Genomic DNA, 16,786 nt, shown 5'->3' with positions numbered 1-16,786 from the left:
TCGAAGTCACCGACCTTCAAGCCATCGCTGATCCACTTTTCAATTTCCATTGGTTTTGTCTTGTCTTCCATCACACCTGGTTCCAATTCCCCCATGTCCTTGTGGGTAATTGTTTCTTGTAGTGCTCATGCACGGTATGCTGGTATTGACCGGGTTTTGTTTGACCCATTTATTGTATTGTTCTGTTGATGGTGGTTTATGGATATTAAATGACACCGTTGTAAATCAGTTTTCGCTCTCCTGCGCCTGACTTCTCTTCTGCCAGTACGCACCTCACTACAACTGTCTGTCTGTCTGTCTGTCTGTCTGTCTGTCTGTCTGTCTGTCTGTCTGTCTGTCTGTCTGCCTGCCTGTCTGTCTGTCTGTCTGTCTGTCTGTCTGTCTGTCTGTCTGTCTGTCTGTCTGTCTGTGTGTACAGCAGTAGTTATATAGGATGAGCCTTGACTAGAATACAGTATATACATATAAAGTAGGCAAAACAGTATGTAAACATTATTAAAGTGACCAGTGATCAATGACTGTATTTATTTTTTATTTCACCTTTTTTAACCAGGTAAGCCAGTTGAGAACAAGTTCTTTACCGAGAAAGGACTTATAGATGACCTGGAGCCAGTGGGTTTGGCGACGAATATGAAGCGTGGGCCAGCCAACGAGAGCATACAGGTCGCAGTGGTGTGTAGTATATGGGGCTTTGGTGATGAAACGGATGGCATTGTGATAGACTGCATCCAATTTGCTGAGTAGAGGGAGTAGTAGGGAAAGAGTCTCTGGCTCAATAACATATTTTAAGGCATGGATGAGGCTATATTTGTTGCACCTGTGAGTGAGAATGTTCTACCCCCACAGAATACAGTATACTGTATTTTAGGAGTTCTACAAACTTTGTCTTGAAACTCTAAAGTAATTTACTGTCATTCAGAATACAGTACCATACTGCATTTTTTAAGTAAGTGCCAAAAACCATTTGAACTAGTGGATGCATGGTATATTAACGTATTTTAAGAGGCTCTATTTGTTGCACCCGTTGTAGTGGTTCCCTAACAATGACCTTTATATAGGGTTCAGATCAGAGTGGCAGCAAGTTTCAAACCTTTAATGGTTGGTTAGAAGCCTTTGTTAAGACCTAAAGTACAAGGGATATAAAACACCAAACATAATTTTCAATACAATTCAACAATAAAGTACTGTATTGCTCTTTTGCTATACATTTACTGCAGCATACTGTAAACAATGGTGCATTGTGACTAAGTATTGTGGGAGGAGAAGGAATTGCTGGGTCATTAACATATTTGACGGTGTGCTTTGTAAGTGGTTATATTTGTTGCACCCCTTCATGAGAGTCCTGTACCAATTTATTAAGTGAAATGTGATAGTAGTTCCCTGTCAAAAGTATATATGGAGCAGATCAAAATGGTAGTGTCTTAAGCCTTTTAATGGTTGAGTATTTACACATGTCCATTTGATCTGTTTGGCCCTGTAATCATGGCCAGTTTGGAAGCTGTTGTTAAGTCTTCCAGAAGTGCAAGTGATATAAAACACCTAGTATTCATTCATATGCTGTAATATGCAAATACCTACAGATGACCTGCTTTCTCTAATCCCTTATAATTACAGTAAAATACAGTAGAAACAATTGTATTACAGTTTAATTGTCACTTTCACTATATTGTACTGTGTTTCATTAGTCTGGAATCAAGTTACCGGTAATATCTCAGTATTGTATTGGCAGTATCCAGAGATAGTCAGAGATATCATACGATATCTTGTTGTAATTACAATTATTTTGAAGACTAATGTATCCTTAGCTAAAACATTTTCAGTAACACTTACAGAAAAGCTTTACTTGCTATGACTGTGGTATGTTTTTTTAATCAACCTTGGTTAAATCTACTGATAGTTACTACGTATAAGAGCCAAAATATTAATGTAAATGTTCAAATGAAAACTTGCAAAGAACACTGGTTAATATGTTGCTGCATGGGTAATTCCAGTAATATACTGTCCATTAGATTACAGTAACATGTTTGGTGCCGTACAATGGATTGCCGTGAAATGAATGACAGTAGCTGTACTGTCAAATAAATAAAAGTAACCTATTGTCCAATTGCTGCCAGTAAGTTACTGTAGAATTGACATGAAATGTTTTACAGTGTAGGGTAGCCAGCTAGTGACAGTCTTAGGTTCAGAGGAGGGTACTGGGTGAAGGTCGGCTCTTTCTCGGTCCCAGCTTTGATGCACCTTAACTGTCTCCATCTTCTAGAGGGTAGCGGGGTGAACAGGCCGTGGCTCAGGTGGCTCAGGTCCTTGATAATCTTGGCCTTCCTGTGTCACCTGGTGATGTAGATGTCCTGGAGGACAGGCAGTGTGCCCTCGACGATGCGTTGGTCTGGCCGCACCACCCCCTGTAGAATCCTGCCATTGCGGGCGGTGCAGTTGTCGTACCAGGCGGTGATCCAGTGATCAGTATTAGTATGTTACAAAACCACTTTAATAACTACAGCTGTACTAATGGCTATTTAATTGGCTATTAATGTATTTCGCTCCCCTCTCCTTTCCTCAGTCAGCACACTGACACATGAGTTTGTACTGTAGCTGGGTGATTACAGAGGTGATATGAACCATTAGAGCATCATGGTCATCAACATCATCAGGTGTTGAAGACAGACTCTGGAGAAACCTATAGAGGCAGGTGTTCTTCAGAAGGGATTACAATAGAGCAACATCCATGTTACAAACTCCAGACTCTGCAGTTCTTATGATGAAGGAAGTCATCCTTATTAATCACGTATTACTACTAATAACACTCACAGGTACAGCTTATCACATTCAGCAGTTACTCACTACTAATGACTAGGATGGTAATTATGTCCAGTGATATGGCAACTACTGTACTGAAGAGAGACCGTAACGAAAAAAACATCTCACAATATGCTCTATTTGTTTTCTGTTGTGAATCAGAAATGTGTTTTCCACAAGGCTAAAGACAAGATTTTAGACCAAAACACTACAGCCCTCTGAGATCTAACCCAGTGGATGAGTTTCATTCTTTGAGCATAACATGGGCAGAAAACAAACAACTGTGTAACGAGTGCGCTGAGAGTCGGGACGCAAGTTCAGGGAGTGAGAGTTTTAATAAATAAAAGAAATGAACACGAACCACAAACAAAACACCGACATGAAAACAGAGTCAACACCACCTGAGGAAAGAACCAAAGGGAGTGACAGATATAGGGAAGATAATCAAGGAGGTGATGGAGTCCAGGTGAGTGTCATGAGGCGCAGGTGTGCAAGACGATGGTGACAGGTGTATGGGATAATCAGCGGCCTGATGACCTAGAGGCCGGAGAGGGAGTATACGTGTCAGCACCCCCTCCCCAATGCACGGCTCCAGCCGCAGGACGCCGTCAAAGGGGACGAACCTGAGGGATCAGGAGCGGACGGGTCACCCCTGCTGATGCACGAGAACCTGTCACGCCAGCTGAGGTACTGGAACCTGTCGTGTCAGCTGGGGCGCGGGAACCTGACAGATCGGTAGAGGCAGCGGAGCCTGGCGATCCGGCTGAGGCATGAAAGCCCGACGTGCCGGCTGAGGCATGAAAGCCTGGCGATCTGGTTGAGGCAGGGGAGCCTGGCGATCCGGTTGAGGCATGAAAGCCCGACGTGCCGGCTGAGGCATGAAAGCCTGACGTGCCGGCTGAGGCAGGGGAGCCTGGCGATCTGGTTAAGGCATGAGGGCCTGTAGCAGTTCCCGGACCCAACATCATTACTCTGACACAAAAAAATAAAATGTAAAAAAACACCCTGATACTTAGGTGAGGTGTTATTTTGTAACAAATGTGCTGAGAGTCGGGAAGCAAGTTTAGGGAATGAGTGTTTATTTTATTTATTTATTCACTCATTCAACTTGCTTCCCGACTCTCAGCGCACTTGTTACAAACTGCTTTTATCCCTGCATGTCCGCCTCCTCTAATCCCTGTGATTCTCCTCACCTCCCTTCTAAACATCCTCTAATAATAATCTCATTAAAGCGAGAAGAGGAGAGAAAGGAGAAGAGAGGATAGGATAGGAGAGAGTTGCACCTCCAGATGTGACTGAGACCCTGAGAGAAATGTGTTTAGTGAGAGACCCTGAGGACTGAAGCATCTGTGTGGGGTCTGTAGCTCTGTGTGTGTGTGTGTGTGTGTGTGTGTGTGTGTGTGTGTGTGTGTGTGTGTGTGTGTGTGTGTGTGTGTGTGTGTGTGTGTGTGTGTGTGTGTGTGTGTGTGTGTGTGTGTGTGTGTGTGTGTGTGTGTGTGTCTCCGTCTGTAATACTGCCTCACTTCCACAGCCCAAAGACACATCATCAAAACCTGCCTCTGACTATGCCACAGTTCCAGACCTAACACATCATCAAACCAAGACTGAATAATTCAGCTTCCATCTGCAGCGTGCGGCATCATCAAAGTGAATGCAACAGTTACCCCCTGTCTCAGCCTCAGCCCCTCACACAGCCTCATCATATCTGACAGCTACAGGGAATAGGGCTGAATCAGGAAATCAATAATATAACCACCATATTGTCTTTCCTAACTACCGCCCTGTCAGAATGGATCAAATGTCAAAAGCATAATGTGGCATACTAACTGTGTATGTGGAAGAGAGAGCGAGAGAGAGAAAGAGGTAAAGATTTTTTTAAAGAAAATAGGGAGAGTGATAGAGCTTTGCCCCATAACCTGTATAGCTCTTATAGTCAATAATACACACAGGATTTGATGTTCCTACATCTCAGACGTGTGACCCCTTTTTCTAAAACTGGGGCAAAACAACACACACTGATATCAATAATAAATAATATCAAGATCGCATTCATGTATACATCACATACATAAGTTTGAGTATCACAGGGATTATAAAACAGCAGTATTAGGAACATTTAGACACTTTACACAGAGTCCTTCTGTAATGAGATGACCAGTTTGAATGAGCACCTCAGGATATACACACTGATATCTACACCCCTGAGTGTGTGTGCGCGTGTGTATGTGTGTGCATGTCATTTCTCAGTGTGTGTGTGTAGGGCAGCTGCTCCTCCAGCGTGTATGAACAGCGTGGGACGTCAGGCTTCATCATGGAACTCACTTGAGAGACAAGTGGACTCAGCGAACTCAGACATCTCTCTGTTATCTGTAGTCCTCTCATTATCCTGCTCTCCTCTACACTGAGGGTCTGAACCAGACCAGGCAGCGCCTGAATGTGCTCTGCAGGCTCACCTCTCTTCTCCCAAAAATATCCCCATAATAACCGTCATCATCATCACCATCATCCTCAGCAGCACTTCTGTTGTTTACAGCCTCTGATCTCTTCCCCTCTCCTCTCCTCCCCTCTCATCTCCTCTCCTCCCATCTCCTCTTCCCTCCCCTCCCCGCCTGTCTCTTCTCTCTTCCCCTCTTGTCTCCTCTCCTCTGCACATGCCATTCAAGAACAGCTGTCTATACTCTACAAAACTGACACGGACACACCATCTACAGAGTTTGGGCTGAAATCACAGGCCAGGACCATTTACAATCTTTTTCAGGTCTATAGCTGGGAGCCTGGGACAGAAGAATCAGCCATGTGAGAAACACAAGGTTTACTCAGGGTCAGAAAGGAGTGGTGAGACCCACAGAGATCCTATTCAATTAAGTTATATGTAATTCTTTGGTGCAATTCTATGGTGAGACCTGTCGATCTGAGAGCAGTGATCTCTGTGATGTCACCAGCAGGTGGAAGCAGATCACTCATTGACATCTTCCACTGAGTTCCTCACTAGCCAAAGGACCAAAGACAGCTAAGGGACATGTTCCAAACCAAACCCTGGCCCCTTCACACAGGTTCTTATTATAGATCTAAGAGGAGTGGGTGTGTGGAAAAGCAATGTATTCCTGATTCCTATTCAAAATCTTTTGATTTGGAATTGGGAAGAGAATATCCTAGTCAGGTGAATGCAGTCAGTCAGTGTGGTTCAGTTCCTTGGTTCCACTGGTTTATTCAGTGAAGTATGAATATAGTTATATAAGTACATAATAATGTTGACATCCCTCTGTTACAGAATTTATGGGAGTCTTTTATACTGCAGTCTAACCTGCCTCTTTCTTTTTTCTCCCTTTGTTGGGGTCATGTCAGAATCTGCCAAGTTTACTGGAAAACTATGCCAAATGTTCTACTATAGGTTAGTGCACTCGATGGACTACACTCGATGGACGACACTTGATGGATAGACTACACTCGATGGATGGACTACACTCAATGGATACACTACACTCAATGGATAGACTACACTCGATGGATAGACTACACTCGATGGATAGACTACACTGGATGGATAGACTACACTCGATGGATACACTACACTCGATGGATAGACTACACTCGATGGATGGACTACACTCGATGGATACACTACACTCGATGGATAGACTACACTCGATGGATGGACTACACTCAATGGGGCGGCAGCGTAGCCTAGTGGTTAGAGCGTTGGACTAGTAACCGTAAGGTTGCGAGTTCAAACCCCCGAGCTGACAAGGTACAAATCTGTCGTTCTGCCCCTGAACAGGCAGTTAACCCACTGTTCCCAGGCCGTCATTGAAAATAAGAATATGTTCTTAACTGACTTGCCTGGTTAAATAAAGGTAAAATGTGAAAAAAAATGGATACACTCAATGAATAGACTACACTTGATGGATAGACTACACTCGATGGATGGACTACACTCAATGGATACACTACACTCAATGGATAGACTACACTCGATGGATACACTACACTGGATGGATAGACTACACTCGATGGATACACTACACTCGATGGATGGACTACACTCGATGGATACACTACACTCGATGGATACACTACACTCGATGGATACACTACACTCGATGGATACACTACACTGGATGGATAGACTACACTCGATGGATAGACTACACTCGATGGATAGACTACACTCGATGGATAGACTACACTCGATGGATGGACTACACTCGATGGATACACTACACTCGATGGATACACTACACTCAATGGATACACTACACTCGATGGATGGACTACACTCGATGGATACACTACACTCGATGGATAGACTACACTCAATGGATAGACTACACTCGCTGGGTTAAAATGACAATCAACATACAATGAAAGATAGTCTATGACACAATGCTGAATATTTACATTCACTTATCTGAAGATACTTACAATTACATTTCACTGAAACTCGAGGCCAAGTCTTTAGGTTTTATGCTTGGTATCTGTAGACCACGTTGTGACAACAGCTGATGTAAAACGGGATTTATAAAATGAAATACATGTGATTGATTGAATGAATCTTCAAATGGCAGCTACACTCATCATACCTCATCATACCTCTCCACTTCGAGCCGCGTGTATGAGTTCCATGGGCGAGTCCTATCCCTCCTCTCCCTCTATATACAGTACCGTTAAAACTTTCCTCCAATCAGTGTAGCTCTAATAACCAAGTGGAGTTTGTCCCGTACCTTTTGTTCACTTTCACTCGGGTTTGGTTTGGCACAGTATGAGGTGTTGGTCCTAGTGATTCGGTATTGTCTTTATGCAAACAGTTCCTTTCACCGACAGCATGCCTATTGTCACAGTCATGGTTTATATGGAGGCAGCGGTGGATGTGAGGATTACATCAGTTTGAGGAGCGCTGATCCAGGCTGTGTTTCTCTCTGAGCCCCTGACAGCGCCGTCTCAGCCATGAGTTGTCTGGATGTGATGTTTTACCAGAGTTATGGAGCTCACTGTCTCCCTGCGTCTTCAGCAGCAGCGGCAGCAGCCTACAAAGCGGCATACTACCATCATCAACAGCACCAGCAGCAGGTGGGTATTCAGACACACTGCACTAAAATAGTTTGTAATATATCAAAAAAATCATAATACTATGCTGTTTTAGTGTTCCCATAATTGTCCGGGTGCTTTAGGCACGAATACACTCCGTGCTGAAAGTTTTGGCTCGTCGCAGATGTCAGTTCACAGCGAAAAGTCCTGACTCCCGTGTACCACAGAACTCATAAAGTTACAATTCGAAAAGTTGAAGCGGTCATTTCTCGCCGTGCATTTCGAGCAGGTATAATGACTAGGATGATTCATCTCCTCGTTCCGTCAGAAGGGTGTCGGCTAATGACAACTCGTCTCTGTCTCTCAGGAATGTTGATGATGATGGTTCTTTTGGAACGGCCACGAGCATTTTCAGAGTTGACATACTTTCACCAGAACACACGCTGAGAAACACACAACTTCTTGAATAAACTTCGGTCTGTAAAGATGATTCGTTTTCCTTTAAAATGGAGGTCATAGAAAATGGAAGTTTGTAACGGATAGTATGACTTTTAACAAGGGCATTGATGTAGGCTGTTTTGTTCAGTGTATGTGGCACACACGTTTAATCATGTGGCTTGATCGTTGTGGCGCAAAATAGACAGACAGATGGTGCTCTCATGGCGGAACCTTTGAGATTAATTTTTCGTACTTTAACCTTGTCTCTCTCTCTCTCTCTCTCTTTCTCTCGTTCTCTCTCTCTCTCTCTCTCTCTCTCTCTCTCTCTTTCTCTCTTTCTCTCGTTCTCTCTTTCTCTCTTTCTCTCTCTGTAGAAGAAGCTGGGTGTGTACAGCAGGATGCAGCAGGACAGCGAAGAGCAGCAGTGTCCAGGGGGGAGACAGCAGCAGCAGCAGCGTGGGGGAGGAGGGGGGAGACTGGCTGGGGAGCATTGGGTCCAACGGGGCCTGGAGGGTTCTGGGCTGAGGGGCTGTGGGGGTACTGGGAAGGACAACCAGCCTGCTGAGGCAGAGTACCTGAGCTCCAGGTGTGTTCTGTTCACCTATTTCCATGGTGACATTGGGGATGTGGTGGATGAACATTTCTCTAGGGCTCTGAACCAAACCAGTGCCTTCACTGGAGAGATGAAGACGTCTAGGACCACCCCCATGCACACCTCTGCCTCGGTTGGACTGTGGAAAGGTAGGAACACAGAGGGACTTTCATATCATTACTCATAGTTTTACTTATGTCATCTGAAAACAGTCTTATTCATATTATATTTCACTGTAACAAATTACTGTACATTTACAGCAAAAAAAAGTTTTATACTGTAATTATATACAGTACAGTACCTTAAAGATCAATGCAATTTTACAATAAAATACTGCATTACTTGTTCTACTGTATATTTACAGCAGAATACTGTGTTATGCTGCATAGTGGGGAAATGTTTTGGTTGGCAAAATAATGTATGGCTCATTAACCTATTTCAAGGCAGGTTTTGTAAGAGGCTATATTTGTTGCACCCCTTAGTGAGAATGCTGTACCCCACAGAATACAGTACCATACCGTATTTGTTTTAATTTTTGTCTTGTAAATCTACAGTAATTTACTGGTCTCTGTGCCACCAGTAATTTATATAATTGAGTTCCACCCCCACAGAATACAGTACCATACTGTAATTTTGGAGTGCCAAAACCATTTTGTGGGTGCATGGTATTGTTGTGGCTCATAAACACATTTGAGACTATACTTGTTGCACCTGTTAGTGAAAGTGCTGTAACAATTTAAGTGAAATGTGGTAGTAGTTTCCTAACAATTAAATGTATATAGGGGAAAGATCAGAGTGGCAGCAAGTCTCAAACTTTTAATGATTGAGTGTTTAGCCATGTCCTTTTGATCTGTTTCACCCTGTAGTCACTGCCAATTTAGAAGCCTTTTTTAAGGCCTTTACAAGTGCAAGTGAAATAAAACACAAAATAGTCACTGGTATGCTGTAATATACAACTACCTAGCAGCCAACCTGCTTGCACTAATCCCATGTAATTACTAGTGATGTTACGCTTGATATTGGAGCTCCGAGGCATGTGTCAAAAGGGCTAAGCAGCTGACTTCGAAGCAGTGTGCCGATGCGTGTATCACTTTATCAGAAGTACGTCATCAATGACGTCTGACGCTTCGTTAGATGATATGCTTTTTCACTCTTACTGACAGTTGTGGCTGCTTTGCGTGATGTATTGTTGTCTCTAACTTCTTGCCGTTTGTGCTGTTGTCTGTGCCCAATAATGTTTGTACCATGTTTTGTTCTGCTACCATGTTGTGTTTCTACCATGCTGTGTTGCTACCATGCTGTGTTGTCATGTGCTTCTGCCTTGCCATGTTGTTGTCTTAGGTCTCTCTTTATGTAGTGCTGTCTCGCTTGTTGTCATGTGTGTTCTGTCCTATACAGTGGGGCAAAAAAGTATTTAGTCAGCCACCAATTGTGCAAGTTCTCCCACTTAAAAAGAGGAAAGAGGCCTGTCATTTTCATCATAGGTACACTTCAACTATGACAGACAAAATGAGAAAAAAACTTTGTACTTTGTTATATACCCATTGTTTGCAATGACAGAGTTCAAACGTTTTCTGTAAGTCTTCACAAGGTTTTCACACACTGTTGCTGGTATTTTGGCCCATTCCTCCATGCAGATCTCCTCGAGAGCAGTGATGTTTTGGGGCTGTTGCTGGGCAACACAGACTTTCAACTCCCTCCAAAGATTTTCTATGGGGTTGAGATCTGGAGACTGGCAACGCCACTCCAGGACCTTGAAATGCTTCTTTCGATGCCACTCCTTCGTTGCCCGGGCGGTGTGTTTGGGATCATTGTCATGCTGAAAGAGCCAGCCACGTTTCATCTTCAATGCCCTTGCTGATGGAAGGAGGTTTTCACTCAAAATCTCATGATACATGGCCCCATTCATTCTTTCCTTTACACGGATCAGTCGTCCTGGTCCCTTTGCAGAAAAACAGCCCCAAAGCATGATGTTTCCACCCCCATGCTTCACAGTAGGTATGGTGTTCTTTGGATGCAACACAGCATTCTTTGTCCTCCAAACACGACGAGTTGAGTTTTTCCCAAAAAGTTATATTTTGGTTTCATTTGACCATATGGCATTCTCCCAATCTTCTTCTGGATCATCCAAATGCTCTCTAGCAAACTTCAGATGGGCCTGGACATGTACTGGCTTAAGCAGGGGGACACGTCTGGCACTGCAGGATTTGAGTCCCTGGCGGCGTAGTGTGTTACTGATGGTAGGCTTTGTTACTTTGGTCCCAGCTCTCTGCAGGTCATTCACTACGTCCCCCCGTGTGGTTCTGGGATTTTTTCTCACCGTTCTTGTGATCATTTTGACCCCACGGGGTGAGATCTTTTCCACCATAATTTGCAAATAAATTCATTAAAAATCCTACAATGTGATTTTCTGGATTTTTTTCCCCCTCATTTTGTCTGTCATAGTTGAAGTGTACCTATGATGAAAATTACAGGCCTCTCTCGTTTTTTAAGTGGGAGAACTTGCACAATTGGTGACTGACCAAATACTTTGTTGCCCCACTGTGTATTTATATGGTATTTATTTTTAATCCCAGCCCCCTTCCCACAGGAGACCTTTTGCCTTTTGGTAGGCCGTCATTGTAAATAAGAATTTGTTCTTAACTGACTTGCCTAGTTAAATAAAGTTTCAATAAAAAATTAAAATAAAATAAATAGAATAAGCTGTCTTAAGCATCCTAAAAAATGCCATAGATTCCATTTTAGAAAAATAGTAAACTTGTTGGCAAAAAAGGGAAACATGATGTAAGATGCAAACCTGGCAATCCATTAATGCCAACGACTTACTGCTGCACTACAGAGTTTTGATGAAATCAGTACAGGGGAAAAAACCTAGCTTATAATCACACGTTGCTATTTATTGCTGACCAGCAGAAGTCACTAATGTGCATTGCAAACAATTGTTTTAATTGGACCTTTATTTTACTAGGCAAGTCAGTTAAGAACAAATTCTTATTTTCAATGACGGCCTAAGAACAGTGGGTTAACTGCCTGTTCAGGGGCAGAATGACAGATTTGTACTTTGTCAGCTCAGGGGTTTGAACATGCAACCTTGCGGTTACTGGTCCAACACTCTAACCACTAGGCTAATGACACGCCGATTAGTGAACCTATTTTCAACACAATTATCTGGAAAGGAAGATTTGTTTCCGCATCACTAGTAATTACAGTAAAAAACTGGTTACAGTAGCATTTCCTTTGTTACAGTATAGTAGGCAAATTTTACAGTATCGTACTGCATCATTGCGCTGCATTTTCCTTTAAGTCACAGTAAGCTATTGGCACGTTACTGTGAAAATGACCGTATCACACTTTGCACTAGCCAAAGATGGGCAAAGTTGTTTCCAGAAGTTATCTTGTTACAAATACAGGATATTTTGAAGATCAATGTATCCTTAACTACAACAACATTCCCAGTAATGGTTACAGAAACATTTTATTTGCTATGACTGTGATATGTGTTGTTTTTCTAGATCAATGTTAGATGAATGCACTGACTGTAAGTCACTCTGGACAAGTGCATCTGCTAAATGACCAAAATGTAAATGTTTAAAATGTACATTTGCAAAGCACACTGCTGGGTATTATCCTAATGACATGGCCTTGTTTAGGGGTGGAGGTCATTATAATTATACCAAGCAGTGTGCCTAGCAAGTGTTAATTTTTACATTTACATTTTGGTCATCTAGCAGATGCTCTTAACCAGAGCGACTTACAGTCAGTGTATTAAAATTAGGGTAAATAAGAATATACCACAGTCACAGCAAGTAAAGAGATAGCTACCTGCACTGTAAGTCTGCAACAGTATACTAACCACTGTTCTTCCAGTAATTCTGCTGTAAATTCTAGAAATACAGCATGTTACTATAGTCATGTGTTCCAGTAATAAGCTGTGCATTTGTTACAGTAAATTTCCTGTAAATCGACAGTAATTTACTGACTTCTGTGCTGCCAGTAATTTACTGTAAATTTACATTTTACTGTTACTTTTTATCTAGAATTAATACAATTACATGGTAGAAACTTGTGTCCATAACAACCTCTTCTCATACAAATGACCTTCCTCCCTCTCACAGACAGTGTATCTCTCTCGGAGGCCCAGTGTGGTTCCCTGTCCTCCTCTCTGTGGGGTGGAGGTTACCCGTCCCAGACCAGCCCCTGTCTCTCTGTCCACCCAGACTTCTCCCCCAGCCCAGCAGCCTTCCATGCCCCAGACAGTGCGCTGTGGACGGGCCACGTTCTGCCCCAGCCCAGCCTCCCTCATACAGCGTCTCTCCCAGACCCCTGGGCCTACAGCCGCAACCCTCAGACCTCCGCCAGCTACACACACACCCACAATGTCTACACGCACCCTCACACACACATGCACCCCCACCACACCCACCCGGTCATACATCCCCACCCGTCCCATGACCCAGGCCTAGACCCCAGGTTCAGCCCTCTGCTCCTGCCTGGTGTGAAGACTCAGAGCCCCCTAGCCCACAGCCCTGCTGGACATAGCACACACAGTAACACACACAGCAGCCAGAGCCCAGGGATACACAGTGGTGTGAAGATAGAGGTTGAGCAGGCCAGCCCCAACCCCCCCACCCTGACCCCCTCAGCCTGGCCCGCAGCTCTACACACACCCTTGGATACCTACGACTCAGGTAAGCCCCGGACTTGGAGCATTCATACACACACATGCACTCTCTCTCTTGTATGTCTGCCAGTGGTGGTCAGTGCCAGTTAAGAAGAGGGATGATTTTTCTTTCATCCGCATGGCCTTATTGTTATTACAGCATATTGAATGGCTGTCATTCATATTCCATTCACATGATACTTGAATTTTTCTGCTACAACCTAGCCTATGAATGCAAGTTTTTTTTTAAGTAGGTACACACAGGTTAAGAGAAAATTGAGGTGACAGACAGTGACACATGGACAGACACATTAAATACTGCCTTGCACACTCTTGCCTGAATCTATCTGATTTAGTGTGTAATCATTAGTCCAACAGTTGTACATTCTGTTCCGTTTGATTCTGTTTAAGAAATGTTTACAAAAGAATCTGTGAAATGAATACCACCCCCGATAACATGTAAACACAGTTCACTTTCATAGCCGCCACGTTGTATTCTTTCTCCTCTCACCTTTTCCCTTTGCTTGAGGACTTCAATGCACAACACATCAGCTGAATGTGTCCAGGTGAAAACCCTTTCCATGCCAAATCATAACCGCTACACACAGCCTACATCATTGTCACCATATTATCCAAAGTAACGTCATAGTCAACATAGCTACAATTATGCAGTAACGTTACAGTGTGCAGTCAGTAAGCAGTTGAATAAGCACTTTAGCAGTTACACTGGTGGCAATACATTTGTAAAACCAAAAGCTTACCTTGAATTGTAAGAGTTCCAGTGTTGTGCTAGATAGGCATAGCCAGCTAGCTAACATAGCATCCCTCTATTTGAGCCGGGTGTTTGAGTAGGCTAAACTAGCTAGCTAGCTGCATTTGCTAGCAAAGTGAAATTGAAAATAAATGACTAAATATCTCTCTCTCTCTGTGTCTCTTGCTTCTCCTTAATTTTTCAAATTAATTTGTTAAAAACTGTTCAACTATTGTCTTTTTCTCTATTTGAAAACTACTCACCACATTTGATGCACTGCGATGCTAGCTAGGTAGCTGTAGCTTATGCTTTATGAACTAGTTTCATTCTGTGATCCTTTAATTGGGTGGACAACATGTCAGTTCATGCTGCAAGAGCTCTGATTGGAGGACGTTCTCTGGATGTTGTCATAATTACTGTATAAGTCTATGGAAGGGGGTGAGAACCATGAGCCTCCTAAGTTTTTTATTGAAGTCAATGTACCCAGAGGAGGACGGAAGCTAGCTGTTATCTTGCTACACCATTATGCTACCCTACAGAGTGCTGTTGAGGCTACTGTAGACCTTCATTTCAAAACAGTGTGGTTGAATCAATTATTTTGTGACATGTGAATATATTTAGTATAGTTTAATATAAAAAGGATAACTTTTTAAATGTTTTACTATTTTTATTTTTATGAAATTCACTGAGGAGCCTCCACTGATGTCTACATTGCATGCTACGTTTTTGTTTAATCTAAAAGTTGATGTTGTGCTCTCTCACGCTCTCATCAGGTCTGGATCAGGACAAAGTCAATACTGTTTGGTTCTGAGAGAGAGGATATGACATCACTGTGACATCACCCTGGCACTGAGCTGTGACCAGCTCTAACAGAACCCCCTGGAACCACAACACATTTTCTGTGTACTCACTCTCAAGTAGAAGACTCTCCACTCACTAGAAAAAGTCCAGGGTGGGTTTACAGATGTAGGATCTTAATTTGATCATTATTTTATTGATGAGAATTTTACTGCAAAGCAGGAAATGCAAACTTATAGAGTATTTCAGTTTTAAAAAGGCTTCTAAAGTTTGTAATTTCCACTTTGAAGTTTTAGACTTAATTTTCCCTAATACATGAAATGTATAAACCCCTACAAAAATGTCAATTTATTATAAGCCACATAATAATTCACATTCCCTGTTGCTGCAGGATTATTTTACTGCTGTAGCAAACTTTCTCAAATTAAGATCCTACATCTGTAGGTCTCTTAGAAAGCACTCTGGAGAAGCCTAGACCACTCTCCATGTCTCACACCACTCACCAGGGATACTTCTGATCACTTCTTGGCCAAATATTTTTCAAATTTGTACCAAAAGTATTAGCTGGCTGTTTCGGACCTAATATACCACATGATCGTTCTGTTTAAAGAACTTAGTTTGTGGGAACACTGCTCAGCCAAGCCTCTTTCTGATATTTTTTTTACTTCGTGCTTTGTGTGTAACTATGTGTGTAATTGACTGTAATATATTTTGTATATAGTACTTTGATTTGATGTGATTGTCATTTCCTTAAAGTCTTTGATTGTTGCTAATTGTTTTTCACCAACCCTGTGTTGTCATGTTGCCTAGTGTTCTATATGTGCGGAGAAATCATGTAATTACTGATGTGTAATAAATTGCTAAGTTCTATTGGCAAACATTTCCTCATCTTTAAGAACTGACTCAAAATATCTTATTTTGTATCAGATAATTGGACATCACTCAGCATGGTTTAGCAATGACCTGCCCATAGGGAAAAGTAATATATGGCAATACACTCAGTTGACAATTTATTAGGACAACCCTTTGCCTCCAGAACAGCCTGAATTCTTTGGGGCATGGAAACGTTACGGAATTGGTATCAAGGGACCTAACGTGTGCCAGGAAAAAAAATCCCCACACCATTACACCACCACCACCAGCCCTTACCGTTGACACCAGGCAGGAGGGGGCCATGCTGCTTATGCTAAATCCGGACTCTGCCATCAGCATGACGCAACAGGAACCGAGATTTGTCGGACCAGGCAATGCTTTTCCATTCCTCAATTGTCCAGTGTTGGTGACGGCGTGCCCACTGGTACTGCTTTGTCTTGTTTTTAGCTGATAGGAGTTGAACCCGGTGTGGTCATTTGCTGCAAAAGCACATCTGTGACCAGGAGCAATGATTTGTGTGTTCTGAGAAACCTTTCTGCACACCACTGTTGTACTGTGCTGTTATTTGCCTGTTTGTGGCCTGCCTGTTAGCTTGCACAATTTTTGCCATCCTCCATTCTCCTTCGACTTCTCATCAACAAGTTGTTTTCACCCACAGGACTGCTGCTGACTGGATGTTTTTTGTTTGTCGCAGCATTCTCGGTAAACCCTAGACAATGTCGTGTGTGAAAAGCCCAGGAGGCCGGCCTGTTCTGAGATACTGGAACTGGTGCATCTGGCACCGACGATCATACCACCCTCAAAGTCTCTTAGGTCACTTGTTTTGCCCATTCTAACGTTCAGTCAAACAGTA

The 16,786-nt window shown here is 42.8% G+C and overlaps 1 protein-coding gene across 1 annotated transcript; it reads left to right on the top strand.

Annotated features, from left to right (window-relative positions):
• The first annotated feature begins 8,754 nt into the window (after positions 1–8,754).
• LOC118377167 (transcription cofactor vestigial-like protein 3) lies at positions 8,755–15,948 on the top strand. The gene is made up of 3 exons (XM_035764051.2): positions 8,755–9,000; positions 12,967–13,539; positions 15,036–15,948. Exons 1-3 carry the CDS (start codon positions 8,943–8,945, stop codon positions 15,071–15,073), a joined length of 669 nt encoding a protein of 222 aa, XP_035619944.1. The 5' UTR covers positions 8,755–8,942; the 3' UTR covers positions 15,074–15,948.
• Positions 15,949–16,786: the final 838 nt, after the last annotated feature.

Source organism: Oncorhynchus keta, chromosome 7 (assembly GCF_023373465.1).
Source record: "Oncorhynchus keta strain PuntledgeMale-10-30-2019 chromosome 7, Oket_V2, whole genome shotgun sequence".
NCBI lineage: Eukaryota > Metazoa > Chordata > Actinopteri > Salmoniformes > Salmonidae > Oncorhynchus > Oncorhynchus keta.
Note: the sequence above shows the minus strand (reverse complement) of the source record. Positions and strands in the feature narration are given on the sequence as shown.

Bases quoted from the DNA above. Each gene is read 5' to 3' on its own strand.
- LOC118377167 (XM_035764051.2), top strand. From the start codon at position 8,943: ATGAAGACGTCTAGGACCACCCCCATGCACACCTCTGCCTCGGTTGGA. The intron at 9,001-12,966 runs GTAGGAACACAG...TCCCTCTCACAG, and splicing joins CTCGGTTGGACTGTGGAAAG to ACAGTGTATCTCTCTCGGAG. The intron at 13,540-15,035 runs GTAAGCCCCGGA...CGCTCTCATCAG, and splicing joins CTTGGATACCTACGACTCAG to GTCTGGATCAGGACAAAGTC.